This window comes from Notothenia rossii (assembly GCF_949606895.1).
Source record: "Notothenia rossii genome assembly, chromosome: 11".
NCBI classification, from domain to species: Eukaryota; Metazoa; Chordata; class Actinopteri; order Perciformes; family Nototheniidae; genus Notothenia; species Notothenia rossii.
Window position 1 is genome coordinate 25,937,031 of NC_136910.1, and position 26,517 is coordinate 25,963,547.

The 26,517-nt window shown below is 41.9% G+C and overlaps 2 protein-coding genes across 12 annotated transcripts in view; one reads left to right on the forward strand and one right to left on the reverse strand.

Moving 5' to 3' along the window:
- exoc6 (exocyst complex component 6) overlaps positions 1 to 9,089 on the forward strand; it is a gene marked incomplete at its 5' end in the record, with an annotated part of 95,737 nt that extends 86,648 nt beyond the window's left edge. For all 7 annotated transcript variants that reach the window (XM_079658594.1, XM_079658595.1, XM_079658596.1 and 4 more), the window contains 2 exons: positions 186 to 298; positions 5,370 to 9,089. In XM_079658594.1, coding sequence (XP_079514720.1) covers positions 186 to 298; positions 5,370 to 5,496 — 240 coding nt within the window. In that variant the 3' untranslated portion in view covers positions 5,497 to 9,089. The remainder of the gene's footprint in view (positions 1 to 185; positions 299 to 5,369) is intronic.
- Positions 9,090 to 21,745: 12,656 nt separating this feature from the next.
- Positions 21,746 to 26,517, reverse strand: part of LOC307024255 (uncharacterized protein) — a 39,996-nt gene continuing 35,224 nt past the window's right edge. For 2 of the 5 annotated variants that reach the window (XM_079658228.1, XM_079658227.1), the window contains exon 6: positions 21,751 to 22,343. In XM_079658228.1, the coding sequence (XP_079514354.1) occupies positions 22,126 to 22,343 (218 nt within the window). In that variant the 3' untranslated portion in view covers positions 21,751 to 22,125. Of the gene's footprint in view, positions 22,344 to 26,517 lie in introns of all 5 variants that reach the window. The other 3 variants (XM_079658224.1, XM_079658225.1, XM_079658226.1) reach the window with 3 other exon arrangements.

Consider the following 26,517-nt stretch of genomic DNA (forward strand, 5'->3'; position numbering starts at 1 on the left):
TATTATCTCTCATGGAGGGAGCATTTGACCTCCTCCCAACAATACTGGCTGAAACACTGAAGTCATTTATCCTGTAATCAAAAATGACTGATAACTTTACGTTCAAACAGTCACCCGCCACCAGCCTCAATCTTCTTCTGTTTCTGAAGTGGGCTTCTGTTCTGAGTGTTGTGTCTGTTTTACAGCTCCTGGATCTGTTCATGGTGTGGGACTGGTCAACGTACCTGGCAGACTACGGCCAACCAACCTCCAAATATCTGAGAGTGAACCCAGCTACTGCCCTGGCTCTGCTGGAGAAGTGAGTCCACACACGGCTGCTAACGTGTTTACCAGCGTTCTGGTGTTCTCTTGGGGACATTTGATATACAGTTAAGGCCTGAATGTGCGCTCTACAGGCCTTTGGATTTCTGAGGTTTGAGCTGGAGAGTGTACTTGGGGAAAGAGCGATGGAGGAAACCAGTCTTGTGCTTTTCGGCTGAAACAAACCTCTCTAAGCCATCGAGTGCTGTGTAACAGTCAGCATGCTCCTGAAGTGAATGAAGCACATGAAGCACAAGGCTCAGTAAGGCTCAACCTTACTGGTACCAAAAGTGGTGTAGTCAAATGTAGCTGTCCCATTCGCGTCTTTCAGTTTTTTCTAAGCCAGTTTAGATTTAACCACGCCCACTTCTGCATTAACTTAGCTCTGCGTGACTGCGTTATGGACCTATAAAGAGAACTTCCCCATGTTAACAAAAGTAATATCATATCTACTATAGCTTGGAAAAAAACGATATGGGTTATTATTCAGTCAGTGCAGCGTCAGAGCGTCAGCCTAGGAGTTTTCTTTACCAAATATGAATTCATGGAGCATCTTTTTCAAAGTAGATGGAAATAGCGCTTTCTCAATATGAAAGAACGTCATAGTTAAGCATAGCTGAGTAAATGTTAATTATAATCTTTAGTATGAATTCACCATGAATTTAAATATAATGAACTAAAAACCAATATGTACTCTAGCTTAATAGCTTGTTTTTTGTTTTTTTCACGTTTTGTACATGAGTACAGTATTTGAGTAAATGTACTTTATTACTCTCCAACACTGTCAGAGGATAACAAATGTTCCTCTTGCTGCAGACGTTCTCTTTATACGTCACCCAGAGCTACATTAATGTGGAAGTGGGCGTGGTTTAATCTAAACTGGGTTGTAAAAACGCGTCCCATGTAGTGAAAATGAAGTCAAACAGGCTTAACCAGAACAATCACTTATATAAGTTTGTTTTAGTGTGGGTGGTTATTGCCCTCTTTCCTTCAGATATTAAAAGGAAAAGATTAGGTGATGGGTTCCAGGCTTGCTTTTGGATTAATCAAAAAACAGGTGCCATAGTTGAGATGTATGAGAACAGAAGGGAACAAAATCTACACCGGAATTCTTATAGAATTTAAGAAAATTGTTAGTGTGATAAAATGTCAACACATATTTTGTATTCCTATTTTAAGAAGTTTTCAGTGAAAGTTGTGCCATTGTCTTTGATATTTTCAGCACTTTATTACAACAATGCTTGCATGTAATTTATATGAATTTGTCTGCTTTGCTTGAGATTTATTGGTGCTTTTCTGATCCTAAATCTTTTTCTCTGCTGTTTTTCTGCTGCTGCTCAGAGTCTACAGAGGGTAGGTGCCGCTTCCTCACTGCTTTTCTTTGGTCGTCCCCATGCATGCTCTGATCATCTCAACATTGTTTCCACCTCCTACAGAATGAATTGTCTCCACTTTATAAACGCACAATAGAGAGTTTTATTAAGACTAAATGCCATTGATGAATATATAAGGGTGATCCTGATTGGGAGGAAAACCCCACAATGACATTGTGACACACATGATTACAAAATGATCTTTTATATGAGTTACTCCACACTGGCACAGGTTCGGTAATCGCTCTCTAAAGAGTTCAAGTTCAGCAGATGGATTTTATAACAGTTTAGTTTCTGAATTCCCACTAAAGTCTTCAGCAGTCATCAGGCTTGTTTGAGACAAGCTGCGGCTCGCCTCGAAAGTAGACGAGAATAGCCGATCGCAGCCGGGGGGAGGTCTCAAAATGCTCGCCTGAAGTCGGACAGCTAGGAGTCGGCTTCTTCTCCTCTCTGTTTTTTGGCGGATTGCAAACAACTTTAAGGTGCATACCGCCACCTCCGGAGTCGGCTGGACTCGGTTTGCATTTATAAAGAATGCACAAATGTGTTTAATCGTTAATGTCAGATATGTACTAAGTAAATACATTTGTTCCTGCTCAAGATTAGATTTAACTTTATTGTTATTGCACAGATTACAGGTACTGAGACAACGAAATGCAGTTTAGCTTCTAACCAGGAGTGCACAAAGCAGTAAAGTGAAAAGTAATGTACACAATCTACAGAATAAAAGATAGAATGAATTGAACGATGAATAAACAGTGAGGGGAATGAATACACTAGACTAGATATACACAGCAGCCTGTGAGCACTATGAACAGTGTGTATGAATACACTAGATATACACAGCAGCCTGTGAGCAGTATGAAAGGTGTGTATGAATATGCTAAGATATATAAAGTATGAAAACGGTAAGCAGTGCAAGTATAAAAATATATAGATATTAATTTCATGATGATAAACATTGTGGAACAATGAGGAAAAATGTGACTGGAAGTGGCGAGGTAAAACTGACACAAAGCAACAACAAACTTTTGCCGAGCCAATTGGAGAGTTTCATCAGCAGCACGGGGTAAAAACCACCAATGAGCGCTCAGCTCGAGATACCAGCGAGTCGTTTCCCATCAAGCATTTCGCCTCCGCAGCCCGTGGAGAGGAACTGCGCCGCCTCGCCGCGCCTCGCTCTCAAGGCTGCGGGCGTCTGTGTCCCGCGAGATTTCAACGTCTCATGTGAGCGAGCCTCCAGAGAAAGTCGGACAAAATGACTAACCATCATGCAACGCACGAGCAAGACGTTGATCTATTAGCTCCTGTGGTTCTAGTGTTCTGCTTTCACAGCCTGCTGCAGCCACACAAGGACGATAACGGTCGTATCTGCTACAGTTCTCTGCTATCAGATACCAGGGGTTCCCAACCCCACCTTTTTTTTTATTTATTTTTTTGCACCTATACCAGTCATATTATTTCATACAAAACATACAAAATAAATCAAAATTGGTTAGCATAAGGTCTCAGCCTCTCGTGCACAGAGAAAGTTACCGGTGCGCCAATAGGACGTGGAGCACACAGGAGACATCCGTTTAATCGCAGACTGTTATGTTTCTGGGGAAATGGCAGTGCATACATTATTTGAGATATATTTCGAACTCTGACTTTAATTTAAGGACATTGCGAAAAAAGGGTGTAGAGCTATTTTTTTTATTTGTAAAACCTCCTTCACTTCATGAAATGGCTGCAGCATCAGGAGGCAGCCTCTGAGAAGTGCAGCACCAGCGCCTACACACCGCCTTCACTGTGTTCCCCACTGCAAGCTGCTACGTTTCACACACACACATCGAACGGCCGATTATTCCCCCTATTACTCGTTGTATGAAGGAAATGTCCGGTCACAAAGGCGCATTATGTGTGTGTGTGTGTGTGTGTGTGTGTGTGTGTATGTGCTCTGCTCAGCTCCGCTGTGTGTGTTTATGTTCGGTGCGTTTGTGTGTGTCCAACATCGGCATTTGTTTTCAAATTACCATGAACAGTAATTTACACACATCTGGCCAACTCCATAGGTATGTTGGTGCTCCCAAAAGAAGTTAGTTTAATCTTAATCTCGATGTAGTGCTAAATGCTGTCGGAGTGCACCGGAACGAACGCCCCGGTATGACGTTATTATGGCTGGCAAACAAGCCCAGGGGTCTCCCTGACATTTCAGTTATATCAATATGTGTACAGTGGTCCTAATTTGTTTTAATTGTATCCTTGTTTTAAACGTTGTTAATATGTTTTGGATGCATATATTATTTGTTCAGGCTGTTACATACAATTAGCCACTGTTGCCACCTATATTAGGTTATATCACATTATATATTATATTAATATTTGTAAAACGGTCCTAATTTTTTGTTTTAATTGTATCCTGGTTTTTAACGTTATTAATATGTTGGATGCATATTGGTATTTCTTCAGGCTGTTAAATACAATTAGCCTCTGTTGCCACCTGCTGGTGAGTAAATATTAAAATCAGCCAAAATTGACAACCGGTCCGCACATTGTTTTTAATGTATCTGCCGGTCCTTGGCACAATAAAGGTTGGGAACCCCTGAGATAGACGGCTCGGCCACACAAGGCCGACATGGAAACGCATAAAACGATAACGGGTCCCAAGGTGGGTAGATCTTTGGTCGAAACGCTCTAGGGGGCCAAACGGCTCTGTGTCTACGCCCTATAATGATCATTTCCTGATAACGATGACGCAATAGCCCCGCCTCTCCCCACCTGTCCTGCTCACCCCCGTTTCCCCCGCGTCATTACTGATGTGTTTCGCCAACAACAACCGAGTGTTTCGAGCCAGGTCCTGGTATCTCGCAGGGCAGTGCACCCAGCAGGAGCTTCCAGCTAGATTTGATCGATATGGACATAAACGCGAGTGAAGTCTAATTGGACAGGAGAGGAAACACGCAGCTCTGCATGATCACCTGCAGCTCCGCCCGCTTTGATGGAGCGATGAGCGGAACAAAACACACACTTCAAGTTAGATCATCACTCTTAGCTATTTTAATTACCTCTCAAACTACCTAAACTAGTTATAAATATGTTTATTTTGACTGTCGGGTCACTCATTACTGGATCAGCCAGCTGTATGAGACCACGGATACTGACTGGCTGTCAGGAGAGGGGGAGGAAAAGAGAGGCTCCGTCCTCCATCTATTATTCTTATATTATAATAGAGTCGTTATTCATTTGTTTTAAAGCTCTATAAATAACAAAGAAGACCTTTGACTGGCACTTTTCTCCTTTTGTCCGGAAGATTTAAACTTTAACGGACATGTTGACCGGCGAAACCCCACCTCTGCTGCTAAAGCCAGCGCGGAGAATAAACAGAAGGGCAACCATGCATGCGCGAGAAGTGTTCTTCGCTGCTTTTGGTGTATTTTGTGGCAGAAGTACAGCGCCACTTACAGGCCTGGCATATGTACTACAGTGTCTCCAGCGGTTCGAGCTGTCTCGTGTGGACGGACACGTTTCTGGTGCCTGTTGCGTGAGGACGGAAGACTTTTTTGATAACGATTTTGGTTTGTTTCCGTTATCGTCCTCGTGTGGCTGCAGCCTTAGTTTTTTCCCCAGTGTTTTGTCCACACTAGAGTTTGACTGGCTACTTTCACACCTCCTAAACATCTGTCTGACTCGTCTCTTTGTCTTCCTCTCTGACAGGATGAAGGACACCAGTAAGAAGAACAACATCTTCTCTCAGTTCAGGAAGAACGACAGAGACAAACAGAAGCTGATAGAGACTGTAGTCAAACAGCTGAGGAGCCTGGTCAACGGCATGTCCTCCTAAACACACACACACACACACACACACACACACACACACACACACACACACACACACACGAGTGACATGCATGCAGTCACATGCACACACTGAACTGCCAAGACACTCACTGAGGGAGGAGATTTTGGCACATGTAATGAAGTAATACCACACAACACACACATACAAACACACAAAAGGAACAGATAGACCGCTTACATACACACACACACTTTATGAAGGCCCAGCAGTACAAACACTGTACAAGGCATGCAGGAAACAGTCTTTCAGCAAATACAGCACACACACACACACACACACACACACACACACACACACACGCACGCACGCACGCGCGCGCGCGCACACACACACACACACACACACACACACACACACAGGCATATCTCTCCTAACTGTTATACCTGACTGGATACTCAATGTAAATAGCACACATACTACACATTTCACTGAACAGTAATATATGTAAATTGTTTGTAATGGCTATGATAAGACAAACTATGTTTTGTACCTTAATGAGAGAGATATGATTGTAGCTGCAGATGGAGGCTCATAGAGAGAGGAAGTGACATCACAAACTACTGGGACAATGAGCTGAAAGGGTCCACACTTTTCTCCACAAATGAGAGGGGATAAACGTTTCAGAAAGGTTTTCAGTCAACGTTCTTACACACATTCAGAATCACAAAATGATTGTTAATCTACAGAAATCTGGATATCAGTAATATATATTGTATATATAAATAATATTCCCCTCATCCTCTACTCTTAGTATGGTAAACCACACTAACACATTTTAACAATAAATAAATACAATTTAAAAAAAAAACACACATAACTGCAACCCACTCTCTTAAGTGACTTCTGACTTCTGATCTGGGTCCTAAAGAAGCTGCATGTTGATTAATAACATTTCTGTTATCAAACTATTTAGTTGCGGAAGCAGTCTAAATATACATGAAGGGTTTAAGTCTGCCAGTCAGCCATGAAATGGTTGCTACTTTTAACAAATTTGTATATGTGGCTATTTCTCTTGTAGCCGAATGGATATTGAAAATGTCATCAAAACTTCCATTTCAAACCGACCTCCTGACAACACCTGGAACAACCAAACAGAGAAAGTAGACCCAAGTTCAGCTCATTGTCCCTGTGTGTGTGTGTGTGTGTGTGTGTGTGTGTGTGTGTGTGTGTGTGTGTGTGTGTGTGTGTGTGTGTGTGTGTGTGTGTGTGTGTGTGTGTGTGTGTGTGTGTGTGTGTGTGTGTGTGTGTGTGTGTGTGTGTGTGAGCTCATGGATGGATGAAGGAATGGATGATGACGTCTTGAGAGACTGATGTTCATGAAAAAAGGGAAGTCATGTTGAACTCCTCAGTGGCTTTGCTTGCTTTTTGTCTTTCTTTTGACGTAATATTGAACATTTAAGCCAACGTCCTGACATAGACACTGTGTTTGAACACAGCACATGGCAGAGAGCAGCAATGGGGGCGGAAACATCTGGGTTTGGTCAGCTCCAAGGAGCTGGTATGGATGTTTCGTCGTAGAATACACAATAGGGAGGGTTTGCATGAGGTGTTACCAACATCTGGTTTTAACATGCACTCAGTATCTGGATATGTTTGGTGTAAATGTAAAGCAATTGGATCAGCCCGACATCATCTGAAAGTGTTGTCAGATCTCAGCCATGTGTCAACGGTTCTGGTAATAATACCAAAGAAATCAGATAGCTAGCAAGCTTAAGTATTTAAGTGGCAGCTTTAATAAAGGAGTGGAGATGATGGCGTCCAACAATAAATAACATCCGCCGTCACATAATAACGTATCCTAAAGTCAGTGCATTGGTATACTCGTAGCACTGCGGTTGTCTTCTCCTAAGTCCTTTTAAATTCTCCTTTATATCTCTTATGACCTCATACCATGTGTTTGGTGTTAGTTTTGGTGTCAGTGGCGTTAGAACACCACTCTTACCTTGTCTGTCAAAACTGTTCCTCAAGAGTCTTTCACGTTGTTTTCATTTGTTCCAGTTGTGAACACGTTTTATGGGATATCATGATCTACTTTCTTTTCTTTGAGGATTGTCCTGAGATGAAGGAGTTGAAGCGTCTCTAATATCATCTAGAGAATTCAATCAGCTCTTATCATGGCTGACCCTTTGGTTCTTCTGGGTTATTTCACTCAGGTAGCAACCTTGCTAAGGGATAGGAACATCTTTTGTTGGTGTAAATACACAGGTCTCTGATCAGATGTTATCCAGATACAGAGCACATGTTACTACCAGGTGGAGATGACTGTAAACTGAAAATTCCCCAACATGTCAACATCCTCAGACCGACTGTACCTCATGGTTAAATCTGATGAATGTGTCAGGTGACAGTGTGCCTCCCTCTGAGCGGTGAAGGACTATATTTATGTTGTGTTGACTGCAGTTTTGTCTTACAACCAACTCAAACTTCTTGAATCATGCTTACAAGAAAACAACTGATATTATTGGTGGTTTTATACAAAACATATTTATATTGAACAGTTTTATTCTACATTCTTTCTTTTTGATCCTCAGGGTGAAATGAAACTTAAGAATCTCAAACCCACCGATATTCGCAAAGCACAGCAATAATGAATTGGTCGATGCTCATCTCAAACATTTTATAATAAGACTGTTTATGTTTTGGCTCTGTGCTCCTCTTTCAGGTGTTTTTTTTTTTTTTTCTTTTTTAAAAGTTGCTTGTAAATGCCAATGTAAATACTGCATATTTTGTAAAGAAAATATTAGGGCAGTTTGTCTGTCAGAACTGGAGGTTGACTGTGATGCAGCAACACCTACAGTAAATATGTAATTAATAAGAGTTTGAATCTGCGTTTTTTGCTTACATGGTGAACAGAGTGCAGTGTGAGGAGCTCAGTGACTTCTGTTGGTACCTTCTCTCCACATTTGCATGGTTAAGATGTGAAAAATAAGATGATTTATTATGTTATATCTGTATAACATTTCATATTTAAATACAGCTAAAGATTTCTGCTCATGTTCCGATAATTTTACATTCAGTAGCGACACCTTGCCACCCATTGGTTAACTCACATTATTTAATTGACATTTCCTCATTATCTGAATAGGAAACTTCCAGGCAGCATAACTTTCCATATACAAACTGATTTGTTGTTGCAAATGAGTTGTATATAAATGTAACAGGGCTGTAAAAAGTGGTACAATATGCTATGAGAATCAAGGCTTTAAATTAAAAGCCTGTTAATATAATGTATAATGTGTCACCTAATCTCCTGTGAGAGAATAATGAAAGTGTCTGTGAATGTAATGGATTCAGATCTAACACAAAACTCAATACTGAAAACATGCTTTGATCTGGAGCATTTCTGCTATAATGGCACGCACCAAGACTTTACATAACACTGCTTGAATGTCAATGATTATTTCAATAGGAATATAGTTTTCTTGCCTTCCACAGAAGTGGAGAGAGGGTACATTTTGATATCCAAAGGAATCCTTGCTTTACCTTTGTCCTCATTCTCAGTGAGGAGAGACAGAGTTTTCCTTCATGTGATGTTTTTATTTTGTGTGCTGTAATAAAAGGTTATTCAACAGGAACTCTGTGTGTGTCATTCCAGCAGTTGGTTACAAAGAGTAAACATCAGTTTAGGCTACATGACAGGAAAACAAAACAAATACAGACCATTTCACTGTATAGATAATGTTCCTTTCCTGTAGTGTGTTATGTAGCTTTTTGTGCATGTTGTGTGTAAATGGTCTACAAAGGCTAAAATCCCTGTGTTCGCTTCAGAGGGAGTTTCTCTCACAAACATAGTGACAACACTATGTAACACTCGCACTCCTATTGACTCGCGCTCCAACACATTGTACCTGACTGGCTAAGTAGCGGGACATCTCTAATGGCGCTTTTCCACTGCAGCGCGTAGCATGGCTTTTTTTTGGCTCGGGCCTCATTTATAAAGCCTTGCGTAGGATTGACGTGGGAAGGTTGCTTACGTAGGACAAAGCAAATAAATACGCACAGACATTTTACGATTCATAAAAGACTGCGTACCGGCGCAGGACTTGCGTACGGCACTCCCTACGCCGGTTTCCCTTTTATAAATCACAATCGACTCGAAATGCGGTGCAGCTTTTGCGGGCTTCACGTAACGCTCATATTTACCTATAAATAGTCAAAGAAACGCCCATTCATTCATTCATTTTGACTGACTTTATGAAGAAGATCGCAGGAAATGACGACAGAAAAGCTAAAAAAGACATCTCACATCGTGTCAGATTTTGGTTATTTTGGGGAGGTCGAGATAAATCATATTGTTTGGTGGATGTAGTTTGAACCAGAGTAGCAGCATGGAGGTCGGATCGTCACCAAAATAAATAAATCAGTGGTCCGAAAAAGGTTAATATAGAATTAGATTGTGTTGGTGTGGAAATCACACTTTCTGAGGAAATGTCCCTCACCATGATTTGCCTGTATCGACAACCCACCGCTAAGGTGGATTTTTATGACCAGGTAAAACTCCTGCTGAATTCCTGTGACTCCAACAAAGAGCTAATTATTGCAGGAGACTTTAATATCAACTGGAATAACAAACAAAATAGAAAGAGCTTAAAACGGATCACAGATAAACACAACTTAATACAACTCATGGATCAAGCGACTAGAATAACCAAAACCTCCAAGACTATGATAGATTTAGTATTTACTAACAAAGCTGACAGAATAGTTAAAACCTACAACTTCCTGACTGGTCTTTCTGACCATAATCTTGTTCTTTTTGCCAGGAAACTCATGGCCTCAGCTAAAACCCCTGCCTTGGGTTCACGCTTTATCCCCAAAAACCTGCAACAACGTTTTATGGAGGCAGTGAAAATGATTGATTGGGGGGACACTCTGTCCTCTGAAGACATTGGTGAAAACAGTAATCTGTTTATATCTCAAATGAATGATACAATGTCTTCCTTCTCAAGGAGAGGGTCAGTTAGGGACAGGAAGGAACACCATCCTCCCTGGCTGAATCTACAGTGCAGGAATTTAATGAAATCCAGAGACCAACTATTAAAGCAGAGCTTGAAATCCGCACTATCCACTGACAGACAGAAATTCACTCATGCTCGTAACAAAGTAACACAAACAATAAGACAGGCCAAAACTAACTTTTTCATCAATATAATTGAAGGTGCGAAAGGTAACAGTAAAAACGTTTGGCAAATCCTAAATAAACTATTAGGTAAACATAAGAAACAGGAAAATAATGCTCTAGAATTAAAAATCAATGATGCCCTGATAAAAGACCCTGCAATGTTGGCCAGCTCTCTAAATGAGTATTTTATAAATAGTGCTGTGGACATCACAAAGCTCTTCCCGCCATCTGAGGTCTCACCTAGCCCGATTGTGGATACACATCCAGTTTTTGACCTGGAGGAAATCACAGAGGTGGAGGTAAAAAAATATAATCTCAGGGTTAAGAGGTTCTAAGGCTAGGGATGCAGATGATTTAGACACCAACTTTATAAAGACAAATATTGACGGTCTAATAAAACCAATTAATATGCTAAGAAATCTATCTATCAGCACGAGGGAAGTTCCATCGTCCTGGAAGGTGGCCACAGTGACACCGATCTTTAAATCTGGGGATAAGGCAATGATGCCCAATTACAGACCAATCAGCATCCTCCCCTGTGTCTCTAAGGTAGCTGAGAAATGGGTGTCAAAACTAATCACCAAACATTTAGATAAAGGTTTCGCTCCACTCCACCCAATGCAGTTTGGTTTTCGTGCTCACCACTCCACTGAGACAACACATCCTCACTCCCAGGTATGTTGACGTTATGTCAAGGTCCCCTGTGTCGGCTTTTTCCAACGCAAGGGGGGGGGCTTAGCGTGCATTTTCAACTTTCCGGGATGTCCATAGGCTTCTATATAGCCTAGCTCCCTAAACGTATGTTGTAGACGACTTGAGATCGCGAGCGAATGCTACCCGCAGATCCATTCTCACAGCGTTTATCAACCTTTTTATTAGCCTACTCAATATCAAGCCACACTTATTGTTTTACTTCTTTATTTTAATTGAATAATGTAGGACTTTTGTTCCCGTCAGTTATGGGGAGAGTAGGGGCTCAGAATGCTGAAATCTGTATTGTTTAATCGTTTTATCCTTCTAATTTTGTATTATTTTCTAAACCACACACTTTTATTTACTCAACAATAACACATAATTATCCTTGAGTTTATTTATTTGTTTGATTTATAAACACAAGTTGGAGTCCGTCAGGACCGAGGGTCGGAGCAGCTCATAGTAGTTGCTTTAGAGAATTTTACACCCTGAAGTAAGTATTCTCTCCGCTTTGCTTGACAAACCCTGGTTGCGTTCGGATAGTTTAAAAATCAGCTCCTAAGTTCTAACCCTATCTCCTATTCCTTGACCTCTGAGTGAAACGTCACGGGGTTAAGGGATAGTGGATAGGAGAATTCAAAAGGACTTAGGAGAAGAGACTGCGGTACTTTACAGAATCCGAAATGCACTTTCACTCTCCGACGTATTTATGATGCGCCAGCGGACGTCATTGTGTGCGTCTGCTGCTGTGGGGAAACTATGGAAACTACAGTTTTCTATACAACGGACTACAACATGGATGTTTAATAAGAACGACGGACTCATCTAGAGACTCTGCACCGTGCTCTGATGCTGTTGCTTTATGCTTTATGAACAACAGAGAAACATATTCTTCATGACCAAAATTGGAATTGAAATAAAAAATGAAAGTGAAACTTATGCTCGTCACCCTCTCCCTCCGATCCACATTAATACAAATGATCCCAATACCTAGGATTGTATGAACTATGAAAATATCTTAAAATCAATACAAATGTATTTATTATAAACCTTAGTCTTTAACACCTATCACTGTGTATATTACCATTCAAACATCTTTCAAAAGTTGAACAAACCCCACACAGCTCACTGAAATGTTGACTTTATTTGATCATTTCAGTAAAAACTAACGTTCATATTTCTCTTTTTGATTATAATACTGATGAACATTCAAAACAAAGCACTTTGGCAACTTACCACATACGTTTTAAAATGCTTAATAAGCACCGTAACTTTCATGATATAATTTCTCCGTCATAATCGTTTGTGTCCGTGAACGGCTGACTGTTGTGTGACGTCAAATGCTGCGGCTGCAAGGCATTGTGGGGCAGCATTTTCTCCTCTCCTTTCGGTAAAGGAGGTCCAGTGGTTCCTAAGCTAAAGGAGGTTATAAAGGAAGTTTGAAACCTCCTTTCCTATCATTCTAGAGAATTCGAACGGCACTTATCATGGCTGCCACTGAGGGACTTCCGGGTCATTTCACTCGGTTAGGAAGGTTCCGAAGCTAAATGGACTATTCGAACGCAACCCCTGTGATAGTCCTCCAGCTTTGTTATTGGATGTTTGAGTGTGCGCGCCGGCCAAGGGTTACGCCGAGCGTCGAACAACACTTTGAAATGGAATGGAACCATGGCAGACTGTCCAAAACTGGATTTGAACCGGTCCACCCCGTCCCCCCTCCCCCACCCCGTCCCCAGAACAACACATGCTGGCTATTGTGTGTTTCGCAACATGTTCTCTATGGCATGTCTCTGCTGGGAATTGTTAGGAGTTGCCAGTATTAAACTGTGTACAGTCCTGGAGGTTTAGGGGATAGGAAACAATCACATTTAAAACATATAATTAATAAATGGGTGAAAATTGCTTGTGCCCATAATGGGCAGCATTAATATATACCCACATGACAGCTAAGGTCAGAAGAGCTTTATTTAACAGCTGGTCTTATGTCTGTGACCCCTCCTGTTGTTAATTGATAAGCCTGAAACATGCACTTGTCAAGGTTCAGAGGGACATTTAGCAAATATGGCAGTAGCCATCAATCATCTTAAGATAAAATATACTTTATTGATCCCAAGTTGGAAACATTTGTGTTACATCAGCATGTGTAACAGTTGTAAATATGCAGTGGTGTTTATTTGTAAATCATTTAGTATAATCACACAAATTCTGTGTTTTATATTTAATAATTCTGTGTTCTTTATTTATTGAATGTTCAATACCTGACAAGGTCAGAGATGAAGAACTTGGGTCGCAGGTTCCTCAACAGTGCATTACAAAACATCTATCACAACGGGCAGACAGGTCTACAAAAAACTCGGAATGCTTAGTCCTACTTTAGTTACTGTACTGCAAAAGGCAGACTGCGCTGCGCTCAACACACACAGACTCAAAACCATGGACACACAGGCATATAAATAACATAAACAATGTATAGGCCTAAATTGCATAAAGGCTTGAGCTACAGTATTGCAACTAAGCAGACAGCGCTGCTTCTTTCTCTCTATCTCCACTTTCAAAATCTATTTAAATCTCAAAACAAACAAACAAAATTCCCAAAGTTGTCCTGAAATTAACTTATTAAATCAACGAAAATAAAAATATAGCCTACTGGTGGATCTAGAAAAATATTCATGGGGTGGCAAGAGGGTGGCAGTAGATGTTGAGGGGTGGCATCCCCTGGCAGTAGTATATGCTGATTTAATCGCAGTCATATCAATCAATGTTAACTTGGAAAGCCAAAATATTGATATTTTAACTGAATAACATTAGGTGACATTATTGTGGCACATCAGTAAAGCCTTAAATAGAAATATATAAGATGGCAGACATTCTCTGAATGCATTTTAACTGAACAATAACTATGGAGCTAATTTCCTGCCATAACTCCACAAACAAACTAAACAGGTTTTAAAAATGCCTCATGATTCACTAACAAACACAATGTGGTTTGCAAATACAAAACATCATCTACAAACTAATGCATTTAGTTTTGCAAAGAAAAAACGTATATATACTCAGGTGACTTTTGGCAGTAATATTCCGCCGTGGCTGGCACATGCATATATATATATATATTAGGGCCGGGACTCGATTAAAAAAATTAATCTAATTAATTACAGGCTTTGTAATTAATTAATCGCATTTTTAATCACATATAAATATTTGACCTGAGAACAGTGAGAAGCAATTTTTTTCACATGGATTTTAGTATACCATTGAATAATGACTGAATACCTAAGCTTAAGCAACAAAACATTGTTTATTTTTTTCAAGGTGGTACTTATCCAAGACCAACAGAAAAGTGCAATTTTTGCCATAAAGTGTAGCAATAGCATATTTAGGAATATAGTACATTTCAGAGATTCAGGTAACCTATAGGTAGGTAGACCTTCTGTAAACTATAACACTTTGTTTTTTAAGTATAACACAATACTTTCAAGTACATTCAGAACATTGGAAACCCTGACTATCAGAAAACATCTCTCTGTTGCTTCAGAGGCCATAACAGACTTTGTTGATTTATCAATAGTTGATTTAAAAAATCTAATCAATTTCAGTCCAACTCTCTCAATAACCTTGGCCAAAACAATAAACAGTTCAACATAAAGTGCAAGTTGCACCAACAACATAATAAGTAGTTCAACATAAAGTGTACTTTACCATTTAAAATAAAAATAAAAAAGTGCCAGTGATTGACCTCAATCCCTCCTATTCTTCCAATATCCTGATGAAAAATAAATCTCTCTGTTGCATAGGCCACTGTTTGATCAACGCGAATTGGGTGTGGGTCCTTGTACTCCGAGTCGGGCTAACGTCCACGCTAGCTTCTACGCTAGCTGCTATAGGTTTTGCATTGAGGTGATACTTGAGGCTTGATGTGCTGCGGTGATATGCAAATTCCTTTTTGCATAATTTGCAAACAACCGTGCTCTTATCGATGCTTCCATCCGTCCGTTTTTTAAAACAAAATGTCTCATCCACGGGGCCAACCAAAGCGGTCTCATCAGCTTGTTCGTTCATGTTTGACTATTGTTCACTGTGGTTTGTTGTTGTTTGAAGTCATGAACGTTAGTTGGTGCTCCAGTATAATCGGTACCCCTGAAACTCATCCAGTGAGAAACGTTCCGCGGTGCAAAAATAAGTGCGATTAAAATGCGTTAGTTTTTTTAACGCGTTAATTTTTGTGTAATTAATTAATCTTAATTAACGCGTTAAAGTCCCGGCCCTAATATATATATATATATATATATATATGGGCACGTGCTCCACGGCAGCAGGGGGCGCTACTGAGTCCATCGGGAGGTTGAGCAGCCCTTACCAGTCTGATGACAGGTGTTTCTAGCAATCCAGCGATCTGTTTCCCGAACTCATTTCACAATGAGCGGCCAACAGGTGAGTTTGTTAATTTTTCCAATTTAATTTAAGCCAATGTTAACTCAACTAAGTTACTGTTTCATGAGTATGAGCAGACTGCAGGAGCTAGTTTACAACAAGCTAGGCTAATTTTCGTTTTTTATTTATTTTTAGTAATCGGTTCTTGTAAACATATATGTAAATGAATAAATACATATAGCCATCAGTAGACTACATGAATGAGACAAGTCTTTGTGGTTAGTTGAAAAGTCTGTAATAACCATACCATGACATGCTAAAGACAGGGATTCTGTGATTTTATGAGAAAATCTGTGAAATGATCGTTTGTTACCTCGTCTAACATGTATTTGCTTATTCTACTATACCACCCGATTAGCAGCATAGTTATAGTCTTCTATTTGCTTGTGTTCCAATCATTTTAAAACAGTATTGTGTTGGTGCTACTGTGTTTTGCCCACGAGCTACTATGTGGCGCCAACCGCGACGTCAGATAGTTTGATCCTATTGGTTCAGTGTTAGTATCAGTTCAAATAGGGTGTGCAAATTACCCAATTTATAACTTAAACTGTTTTCAAACTAAACAGAGGGCACTGACACTTTATGCAGATATTGGACCACCAGGTACACATTTCACATTGGTTATCTGCCAATATCACATATAATATAGAAACTTATCAGCAGGGGTTAAATTGGGTTCTCTTATGTGGGTATATTTACAATGAAAACTGAAAATAAACGTAATGTGTACCCAATTCAACCCCTGCTTACCAGCCATGATTAAATATCTAAGTTACCAAAATGTTTCACCTCACTTGCTCATCCTTTTCCTTTTCTATCTAGGAATTGCTCGTACAAAGCATGTTGGAGAGGCTCCATACACGAGTTCTACATGTTGTCCGTCAGCAGCCACTTGACATCGATTACCTTGAGTTTGTCTGTTCTCAGGAGGTTGTTCTTTTTAGTGCTCTTCTCATCCCAAAGGCTATTGTAGATGCACTCACAGAGCTACACAAGTTGGTTGTTGAGGAAACACAAAATAGGGTCCCCAAAGTATTAATTCAGGTTACCCATGGAGTCACTGGGCATCCAAGATTTGATTTATCTCCAGATTCCCTGTTCCATCTTCTTAACCTGGGTCTTCCAGTGCCCTGTATTGCTAACCTAATGGGAGTGTCCACTTGTACTATTTACAGACGAATGTCAGAGTCTGCTTTCTCTGTCAGAGCACTCTATAGCACCTGTTCAGATACAGAGTTAGACAATTTGGTAACTGACATTAAAAAAGACATGCCTCATGCTGGGTACCGCCTGGTTAAGGGAACCTTGCAGTCCAGAGGATTCAGAGTCCAGTGGGAGAGGGTGCGGGCCTCCATGCACCGTGTGAACACTGTAGGCATCCTTTTCCGAATGAACCAGCTAGGGCAGGGGTCAGGAACCTTTTTGACTGGGAGAGCCATAAAAGCCAAATATTTCTAAATATATTTCATTGAGAGCCATATAGTATTTTTAACGTATAATAAATTAAATATGTCTTACTTTTAATGCGACTTCTGGTGCTGCATGGTTTTGCTGATGGCCTTGTAGTCTGGTTCATACGTGGTGAGGTTGAGCTTCATGCAGGCGTTGAGGCTTCCATCGGTTAAACGTGAGCGTAGGTTGGTCTTAATGTTCCTCATATGCGAGAATGACTGCTCACATGCATAAGTAGAGCCAAACATGGTCAATACGGCAAAACTCACACGCTGCATTGTGTGGTATGTCACAGGAAGCTCGTTCCAAGTTTTAAGAATCAGCTGGTCTTCAGGTTGAAGATTTTTCATTTCTGTCCATTTGTGTTCCCTCGCCAGCTCTGCTCGCTGTCGCGCAAGACTTTCCAACTCTCCATTAAGTGACTTGAACTTACTCATCCACATGTCTGATGCCTTCAGGTCAGCAACTTCCAGCTCAAAGTCTCCGATAGAGACCCCGGGGATGCATGTCAGGTCGATTTTGTCCACTGCACACTCATGTGGATGAGTGATGAACTTGAAAAGACCAGTGCGCGCACGAAATTCTCCAAAACGTGCTTTGAATGACTGCAGGAGATTGGACGTAAAGCCAGCTAGCTGCTGGAGATCCAGATGTTGAGTGGAGGCACATGCATCTCTAAATTGTTGCAGTCTTTCAAAGTGCAGAAGACGACCTGTTTCAATGTCCCTGAGAAAGACTTCCAGCTTGCTTTCAAATGCAAACACTGCTTGTTGAAGGGATGAGATTGTATTTCCAATACCTTGCATTTTCACATTGAGCTGGTTGAGATGGCCAGTTATGTCCACGAGATAGTGAAACTGCAGGAGCCAGTCAGTGTTGTCTAGCTCGGGATGCTTGACACCTTTCATTTCAAGAAAAAGTCCGGATTTCACTCAGGCAAGCTGCAAAACGGCTGAGCACCTTCCCCCTTGACAACCAACGCACGTTGCTGTGTAAAAGCAGACCGGGATAATGATTCCCAACTTCTTCTAACAGAGCTTTAAACTGGCGATCATTTAAATCTCGGGCAACAATAAAGTTGACCACTCGAATGACCAGCGACATCACCTCACCAAGCTCCTGGCCACACGTCTGAGCGCAAAGCGCCTGCTGGTGCAGGATGCAATGAAAACTTAGGATGGCTCTCTTTTCATGTTCACGGAGAAGCACTACAAATCCTTTGTTCTTCCCCAACATACAGGGTGCACCATCAGTACAGACAGAAATAAGTTTATCCATCGGTAGTTTTTTTTCTTTAGCAAACTCCATAAAAGACGTGAATAAATCCCCTCCTCTTGTTGTCCCTTTCATTGGCAAAACAGCCAAGCTTTCCTCACGCAGTGTATCACCTGCAGCATACCTGGCAATTATACTGCACTGAGATAGATGGCTAACGTCTGTTGACTCATCTAACGCGAGAGAAAAGTATGTCCCGGCGTTTATGTCCTTAATTTGTGTTTCCTCAACTTGATTTGCCATCATGATGCTACGATCGTGCACAGTTCTTGCTGACAGGGGCATGTATTTTATTCGTTTGATTATCTTGTCTTTATTTGGGAAGTCATCAAACAGTTCATTGGCCACATCAAGCATGAATGTTTTGGCATACTCGCCATCTGTGAATGGCTTTCCATTCATTACTATTGCCAAAGCACCCGCAAAGCTAGCGGAATTCCCGTCACCTTGCTTGGTCCACACACGTAGTTGCTGCTGACTCGTCTGCACTCTCCGCTGTAGCTCCTCGCATGCCCTTTTCCTGCTGTCCCCCCCTGGATATTTCGATGCAAATGAAGCATGGTGCGTATCGAAGTGCCGCCTTATATTTGACCGTTTCATCGATGCAATTTTATCATTGCATATTAGAAATACCGCAGATCCTGCTCTCTCCACAAATGCAAAATCCTCTGTCCACGCAGCCTGGAATGCACGGTAATCATCGTCTTTTTTTCTTTTCGCCATCTTTTCCGTTACAAGGGTTGAAGCGGATAAACTAGTTGGCTATCTGATCAAATTGATTTCTTCACCTTTACAATGACCCGGACATGCTCGCGAGCCATTGGTTCCCGACCCGACCCACGGGTGACCCGTGAAATTTATCTTCAGAACTAATTTCTGTTTACTTTAAAATTACACAGTATTATTAAGAAATATCACAAGTATTATTTCTTTTTTTTTTTTTTCAACTCTAAATTGTCTGGGAGTCATATGCCGTCACCGGAAGAGCCATATATGGCTCGCGAGCCATAGGTTCCCGACCGCTGAGCTAGGGTGTGTTGTGTGTTGCACCTACTCAGTTCCTGGTCCCAAATCCCTGATGCACATTGACACCAACCACAAGCTGATTCGGTGTGTATGATTCCATTTGTAACACAATATTGACCAAAATTGTAGGCCACATTTTTATTTTAATGTTTAACAATTGTTCAGCTTAAATATGTGTCTTATTATAGTTTCTTTCATTTAATCAGGTACAACATTGTCATATTTGGTGGCATTGATGGCTTTTCAAGAAAGGTATGATTCAATAAAAAAAGAAAAACATTAAAGGAGACATCTATAAAAGGATACGTTTACATCCTTTTTTATTTAACTTTTTAGATCATGTTCCTGGGTGCAGCAAACAACAATCTGGCCTCAACAGCCCTTGCCTTCTTTCAGAAATCAGTGGACAGATATGGATTTCCATTAAGGTAAGTGACAATACATGGGTCCTTTCATGTCAACTTGAGACAGAAGTCAAGACTACATTTTGACACCCCATATTTTACTTAGAATAACAGAGATTAGGGACTCAGAGTGTTCATGGACAAGTATGGAACATCAATATTTAACTAAAGAGTAAAGAACTGAAAAGGTTTTCATGATTATCATGTTTTTGTTGGCTTTTATAATAGTGTGTCTATATGATATGTTTATAAAGATCATTTAAAGACAAAGAGAAGATAAAATGGTTTGGACCACATTTAATCAAACACTATAAATGCTATTCATTTGGTAGGGTAAGAGCAGATCACGGAGTTGAGAACGTTGACATTGCACGGCTGATGTTCTCTGTCAGAAAGGTCCAGTTTCATCGCTGGAAAGAGTGTGAACAACCAAAGGCAGGTTCAGTCGCACTTCTCAAAGCTAGTTTTTCTTTTTGTATCATGCAACATCATTATTACTTGAATTGATATCGTAGCACTGTGTCATGTCAAGAGATTTGGAGACAATTCTGAAACATTTATCTTTGTTAATTTGTTTTCTAATTAAGGTATCAACTGCTGTGACATAATTTTCAAAGGCATGGTTTCAGGGATCATGCCTTTCTTGAAAAAGTGCAGGACCTCCATGCTTTGATACTAAATACTGCAACTCATCATGTTTTACACAACGTAACTGGCTAACGATTGGTATCTATATGCACTAGGGAATTTGGCCCAGAAAATGAACTTAAATGAGAACAATTTCTGTGAAAATTTGAATTAAATTATTTTACATGCAATATTTATTGACTAATTGGTCCAACAAGTTAGGCCTTAGTATCCCCCACAAAATCATTGATCACTTAATTGGAACAACCATTTTACTTTCAGAGTTTTAACTTCCATCACTGGTTAAAAAACATGGAATAATACAAATATGAAGCATAAATGTATGCAAACCATATCTTATCTTACAAACTATCCTTCCAGAATTGGACGTGTGGTGTGCTGTGACCAACGTATTCCACAATGTGCTGCACTCGCTAGAGGATGATGGTTTGCTTGACCTGTCACACTTTGCACACCTCTTCAGTTGTCATTACGTTTTTCTGCCCAGACTACAAGCTAGTCTTGATATATTTTGTAGTGGTTGGGATAACCACCCACTCAGAACTGAGGGAAACGTAACTCCTAATCAGTTGTGGCACATGGGAAACATCCAGAATCCTGTGGCAGAACCAGACAATGTGGAGGTAAAGGGGGCATCATTGTGACATCTATTATGATATGATAAAAAATGTATGGGAATATTTCAACATGGTTTGAACTATTCAAGTATATCACATACAATTTAATACTAAAACATACAGTATCTTATAATATCTGGGTCCCTAGGGCAACAATCTTTTTATTTGTCGTCCTCAATGAAAATCAACTTGTTCGAGCATAACCTGCACATTTTTAAAGTACACCCTTGCTCTAGACTAGAGAAATGTATCATATGGAGCACCTAAGGGGATATGGACCAACAAAAAACTCCTGCACACAAGAATGTTTTGCATGCTCATGTCTTACTAGTGAGCACAGCACAGGAGAGCACCAGTTCTTTACAGACCGTTAAAATTATGTGTGGCAATGATAGTACAGGAATTTCTTCAGTTATATTTCACATTTGGACATTTAAGTTATCTTTTAACCATTTGTTTTAGTTTAAATCTGCAACTGGTGTTCATGTATCACATTCTGGTGTCTTTTTTTTTAGGAATTATATCTCCCTCATCTTGACTGGGAGGACAGTGGCCTGCCTGATGATCCACACCATGGGGTCACTGTTCCTGAGACAGGCCATTTGTTGAGCCATCAACAAGAGGCAGCACTGGCGGCAGCCATAAATCCCCTGGCACAGTCCCAATCACATGGCTCAGACATTTATCTAGCTACTGTCCAGTATGTCCAACACCTTCTAGGCTTAGAGTAAAAGCACAATACACTTGCAACAGACATGTTGAGTAAGGTACAATTATCTGAACTTTATTTTGAAATCTTGTATAATAAACCTAGCCTGGAAATTTGCACAGAATTAACAGATTATTACTTCCATAACTAAAAGCAAAACAAGAACATTGAACAGTGGACTATAGCTTTAGGTACAAGCTGAGGTATAACAGTCACACATTTTGCTACCAACATTTACACCAGCCCAAATCCAGTGTCATTTGTGCTGAGACACGCCATCAACTCTTTCTTGAATGTTGGGTAGTCTTGGTAGTGGGCAGGAATACGGAGTGTTTCAAAGCATGTGGATGACTTTGGTAGGCCACCGTTAATCACCTCCACTGTGAGGGTACTGGAAGGAGCCTCCCATCCAACCCAGAACTTTACAAGTTCCTTCAACTCATCACTGGATGCTGCAGAAAAAAACAATATATAAATACATAAATGCTTGCAGTAAAGGAGAATCCTGCACTTGATACACATTTCGCACAAGAACAAAACCAACTAAAATTCTTGTGTCAGGTACTGGGAAGAAGGGTGGCTGAAATCTAATACATTTGGATTTGCATTAAATACACTGCACAAATCAATATTAAGGTGCTCTGACTCTTTAATCTGTTTGATAAGGCTAGAAAGATAAGACTCAGATCTGGTGTTGTACGTGAACCTCCATTAAGTACTACATTGTAACTAATATACACAGTGCATCTTTACCTTCGGCGTGAGAGGAAGCTGGCGCTGACTGTTCGCCGCTTCTCTGTCCGAAAATCTCGTCTTTCTTTGTGTTAATCTAAGAGTTTCTGACCACTTTCTACTGCTATAGATTTCTAACTATTCTGTGGCTTTTGTGTTCTGATCTGGACATATTTGTTACACCCGATTGCCATTTTTGACGGACGCTTTGGTTTTCTACCCTGCTACATCTACCTGCTAACGCTGCTCCATCCATCAAATAACCAGCCCCATTCTTCGTCCTGCCCCTCCCCGTGGGCCCTGACTCTGGTTCTTTAAACCTCCCGCTCCTGCCGGTCCCCCCCATCTGCTGTAAAGGACAGCCTGCAACTGACCTCTCATCCTGTCTGACGGCTGCCAACAGCTCCACTTTCAGCGCCGCTGGTCTACAACCATAGCCAGCGCTGTGCTAACGCTAGCATCCTACCGCGGCACTACTATGTTACAACCTCTGTCTCCCAACTTTTTAATCTCAATAACTTTTCTGCGCTTCCTCTAAACTTGTCTGTCATCCATTGCCTCAGGCTTCTACGCAGACCGAGGTATGTCCATAGAGGTTCCAAACGCAGATTTGTTTACTCCCAGTCCGGAAAATCATCCATAACATCTATCTGGTCGACTAACCGCCATGTCCCACAACTGTCATGTCATCTGAGCGCACTTATTACTCCATATTATACAGCCACCACTGGTCCGTTACAATCCCAGCTGTACCGAAAACCTGGAGTGGATTCCGCTGCCCTCTTCTCAGAGCTGGTCCAAATTCCTGGAGTGGATCCCACTGCCCTCTGCTCAGAGCTGGCTCAAATACCTGGAGTGGATTCCACTGCCCTCTGCTCAGAGCTGGCCCAAATACCTGGAGTGGATTCCATTGCCCTCTGCTAAGAGCTGGCACAAATACCTGGAGTGGATTCCACCGCCCTCAACCACCAAAAACTGATAATAACACACTTCCTTCCACCTCCTCTCCGCTCCTCCCCCCCATCTCACATTCCTCCCCGCACTGTCAACCTGGACAACCTCTCACCTCTTCAGCCTTTGACCATACCACGCCCCTCCCACTCAACTAATATTGCCCTCCTTAACATCCGATCACTCAACAAGAAAGCCCTCATCCTCCATGAACTAATCTTGGAAAAATCCCTTGATTTCCTTCTGCTCACCAAAACCTGGCAACAGCCCGATGACTTCTTCTCCCTCAACCAAACATCCCCCCCTGGCTTTAAATACATCACTAAACCCCGCCCCTCCCGCCGTGGTGGCGGCCTTGCTGTAATCCACAATCAGAACATCCAGATCACAGAATTAAACCTCCCCTCAGTATCATCCTTTGAATTCATTGCCTTCAAAGCCCCTCCCTCACTGACAGTCATCCTCATCTACCGGCCTCCTAAACATCATCCCTCCTTCCTCTCCAATTTCACTGAGTTCCTCACACTTGCCTCATCCCTGTCTCAATGTCTGTTACTACTCGGTGACCTCAACATTCACATTGACTCACCCACCTGCAAGCTGGCATCCGAATTCACAACCCTACTGGACAATTTCTCTATCACCCAACATGTCACCTTCCCCACCCATGACAAAGGACACATTCTTGATCTCGTCTGCTCTACCAACCTCCCAGTGATTGACCTCCACCCTTGCCCATTTCCCCTCTCCGACCACAAACTCATACAATTCACCATTGCCTCCCCCACCCGAAAGCCCTGCCCACCCAGAAACATCACCTTCCGTAATCTACACTCCATTGACCATAACCATCTCTCCGAACTGCTATTGTCTAATCTCCCCCTGGACGCAACCCTCAGCTCACCTGATGATCTGCTCAACCACCTCAACTCCACCCTACTCACCTCCCTCAACACTTTAGCCCCCCTCAAAAATAAAACTGTTACTTTCAAGACCTCCTCACCCTGGTTCACACCCGCACTGCGTAAAATGAAGCAGCGAGGCCGCCAACTTGAAAATCTTTCAAAGAAATCATCCCTCACAGTCCATTACATAAGCTATAAACTCCATCTCAATGCATACAGAGATGCTCTTATTGCCGCTAAATCTGCCTACCTCTCCAACATCTTCAGTGACCCCTCCCGTAACCCCAGGACCCTCTTCTCCACAGTTAACAAGCTCTTCAAACCTCGTGCTGATAACCTCCCTACTTCTACTTCCGCTACTTGCAGCTCATTCCTCCAGTTTTTCGCAGACAAAATTAACGCCATTAACCACTCCTTCTCAGCTCCATCTGATATACAAGCATCTCCCCCAACCTCCACCGCTACCATTTCTCCCCCCATCTCCCGTGACCTCCGGACTCCTCCTCCCCAGCGCCGCCTTTCCCAGTTCAACCTCGTTACCCCACTTGAAATACTCCATCTGATCGGTTCCTCAAATCCCACAACCTGCTCCCTTGACCCTCTACCCACTCCTCTCCTGAAGTCCTGCCTCCCCGTCCTCTGCCCCTATCTTGCTAACCTTTTCAACTCCTCGCTGTCCCATGGAACCGTCCCTTCTGCCTTCAAAACTGCTGCCGTTACTCCAATCCTCAAAAAACCTGGTCTTGATCCCTCCTCCCTCACTAATTACCGCCCCATCTCCAACCTACCATTCCTCTCAAAAACTCTTGAACGCATTGTAGCCAAACAAATTCACTACCATCTCCAAACCAACCAGCTTTATGAACCCCTTCAGTCTGGATTTTGTCCTCACCACAGTACAGAAACTGCACTCGTGAAAGTCCTCAATGACCTCCTCACCTCTGCTGACACTGGTTCCCTCAATATTCTCATCCTCCTCGACCTGAGTGCAGCCTTCGATACCGTGAGCCACAACATCCTGCTCACCCGACTCAGGGACATTGGTATTGAAGGTATTGCACTCAGATGGCTCCAGTCCTACCTCACTGAACGATCCCATTTCATCTCCCTCCCCAACCACTCCTCTGCCACAGCTTCAGTCACCCAAGGCGTTCCTCAAGGATCAGTACTTGGACCCCTCCTCTTCATCATTTACATCCTGCCCCTCGGTCAGATACTCCGCCACTTCAACCTGGACTTCCACTGCTATGCTGATGACACTCAGATCTACCTCAGCACCAAATCCCTCCATAACCCACCCCTTACCCACATCGATTCCTGTCTGACAGCTATTAAAACTTGGATACAACATAACCTCCTCAAACTGAACAGCAACAAAACAGAACTCCTAATTGGCTCCAAATCCACCCTCAGCAAGGTCACTAACATAACACTCACCATCGATGGCACCATTGTTTCCCCCTCCAATCAGGCACGCAACCTTGGCGTAATCTTTGACCCCACCCTCTCCCTCGAACCTCACATCCGCCAAACAGTCAAAACCTCATTTTTCCACCTCCGCAATATTGCAAAAATCCTACCGTCTCTTACCTGCCCCGCAGCCGAACGACTAATCCATGCCTTCATTTCCTCCCGCCTTGACTACTGCAACTCACTTCTTTACGGCATCAGCACTACATCCCTCAGCAGACTCCAACGGGTTCAAAATGCAGCTGCATGTCTCCTCACACATACCAAATCATGGCATCACATCAGCCCAGTCCTCAAAGAGCTACACTGGCTTCCTGTCTCCCATCGCATCAATTACAAAATTATGGTCCTCAGCTACAAAGCACTCCACCATTTGGCCCCCCCTTATCTCACAAACCTTCTCACTCCTTATCAACCCCCACGGTCCCTCAGATCCACCGCAGCCGGACTCCTATCCATTCCCACATCCCCACTCTGCAGCTTTGGGGACAGAGCCTTCTCAGTGGCAGCTCCTAGGCTCTGGAATTCCCTCCCCCAAGATCTCCGTGACTCTGAGTCCCTCACAGTC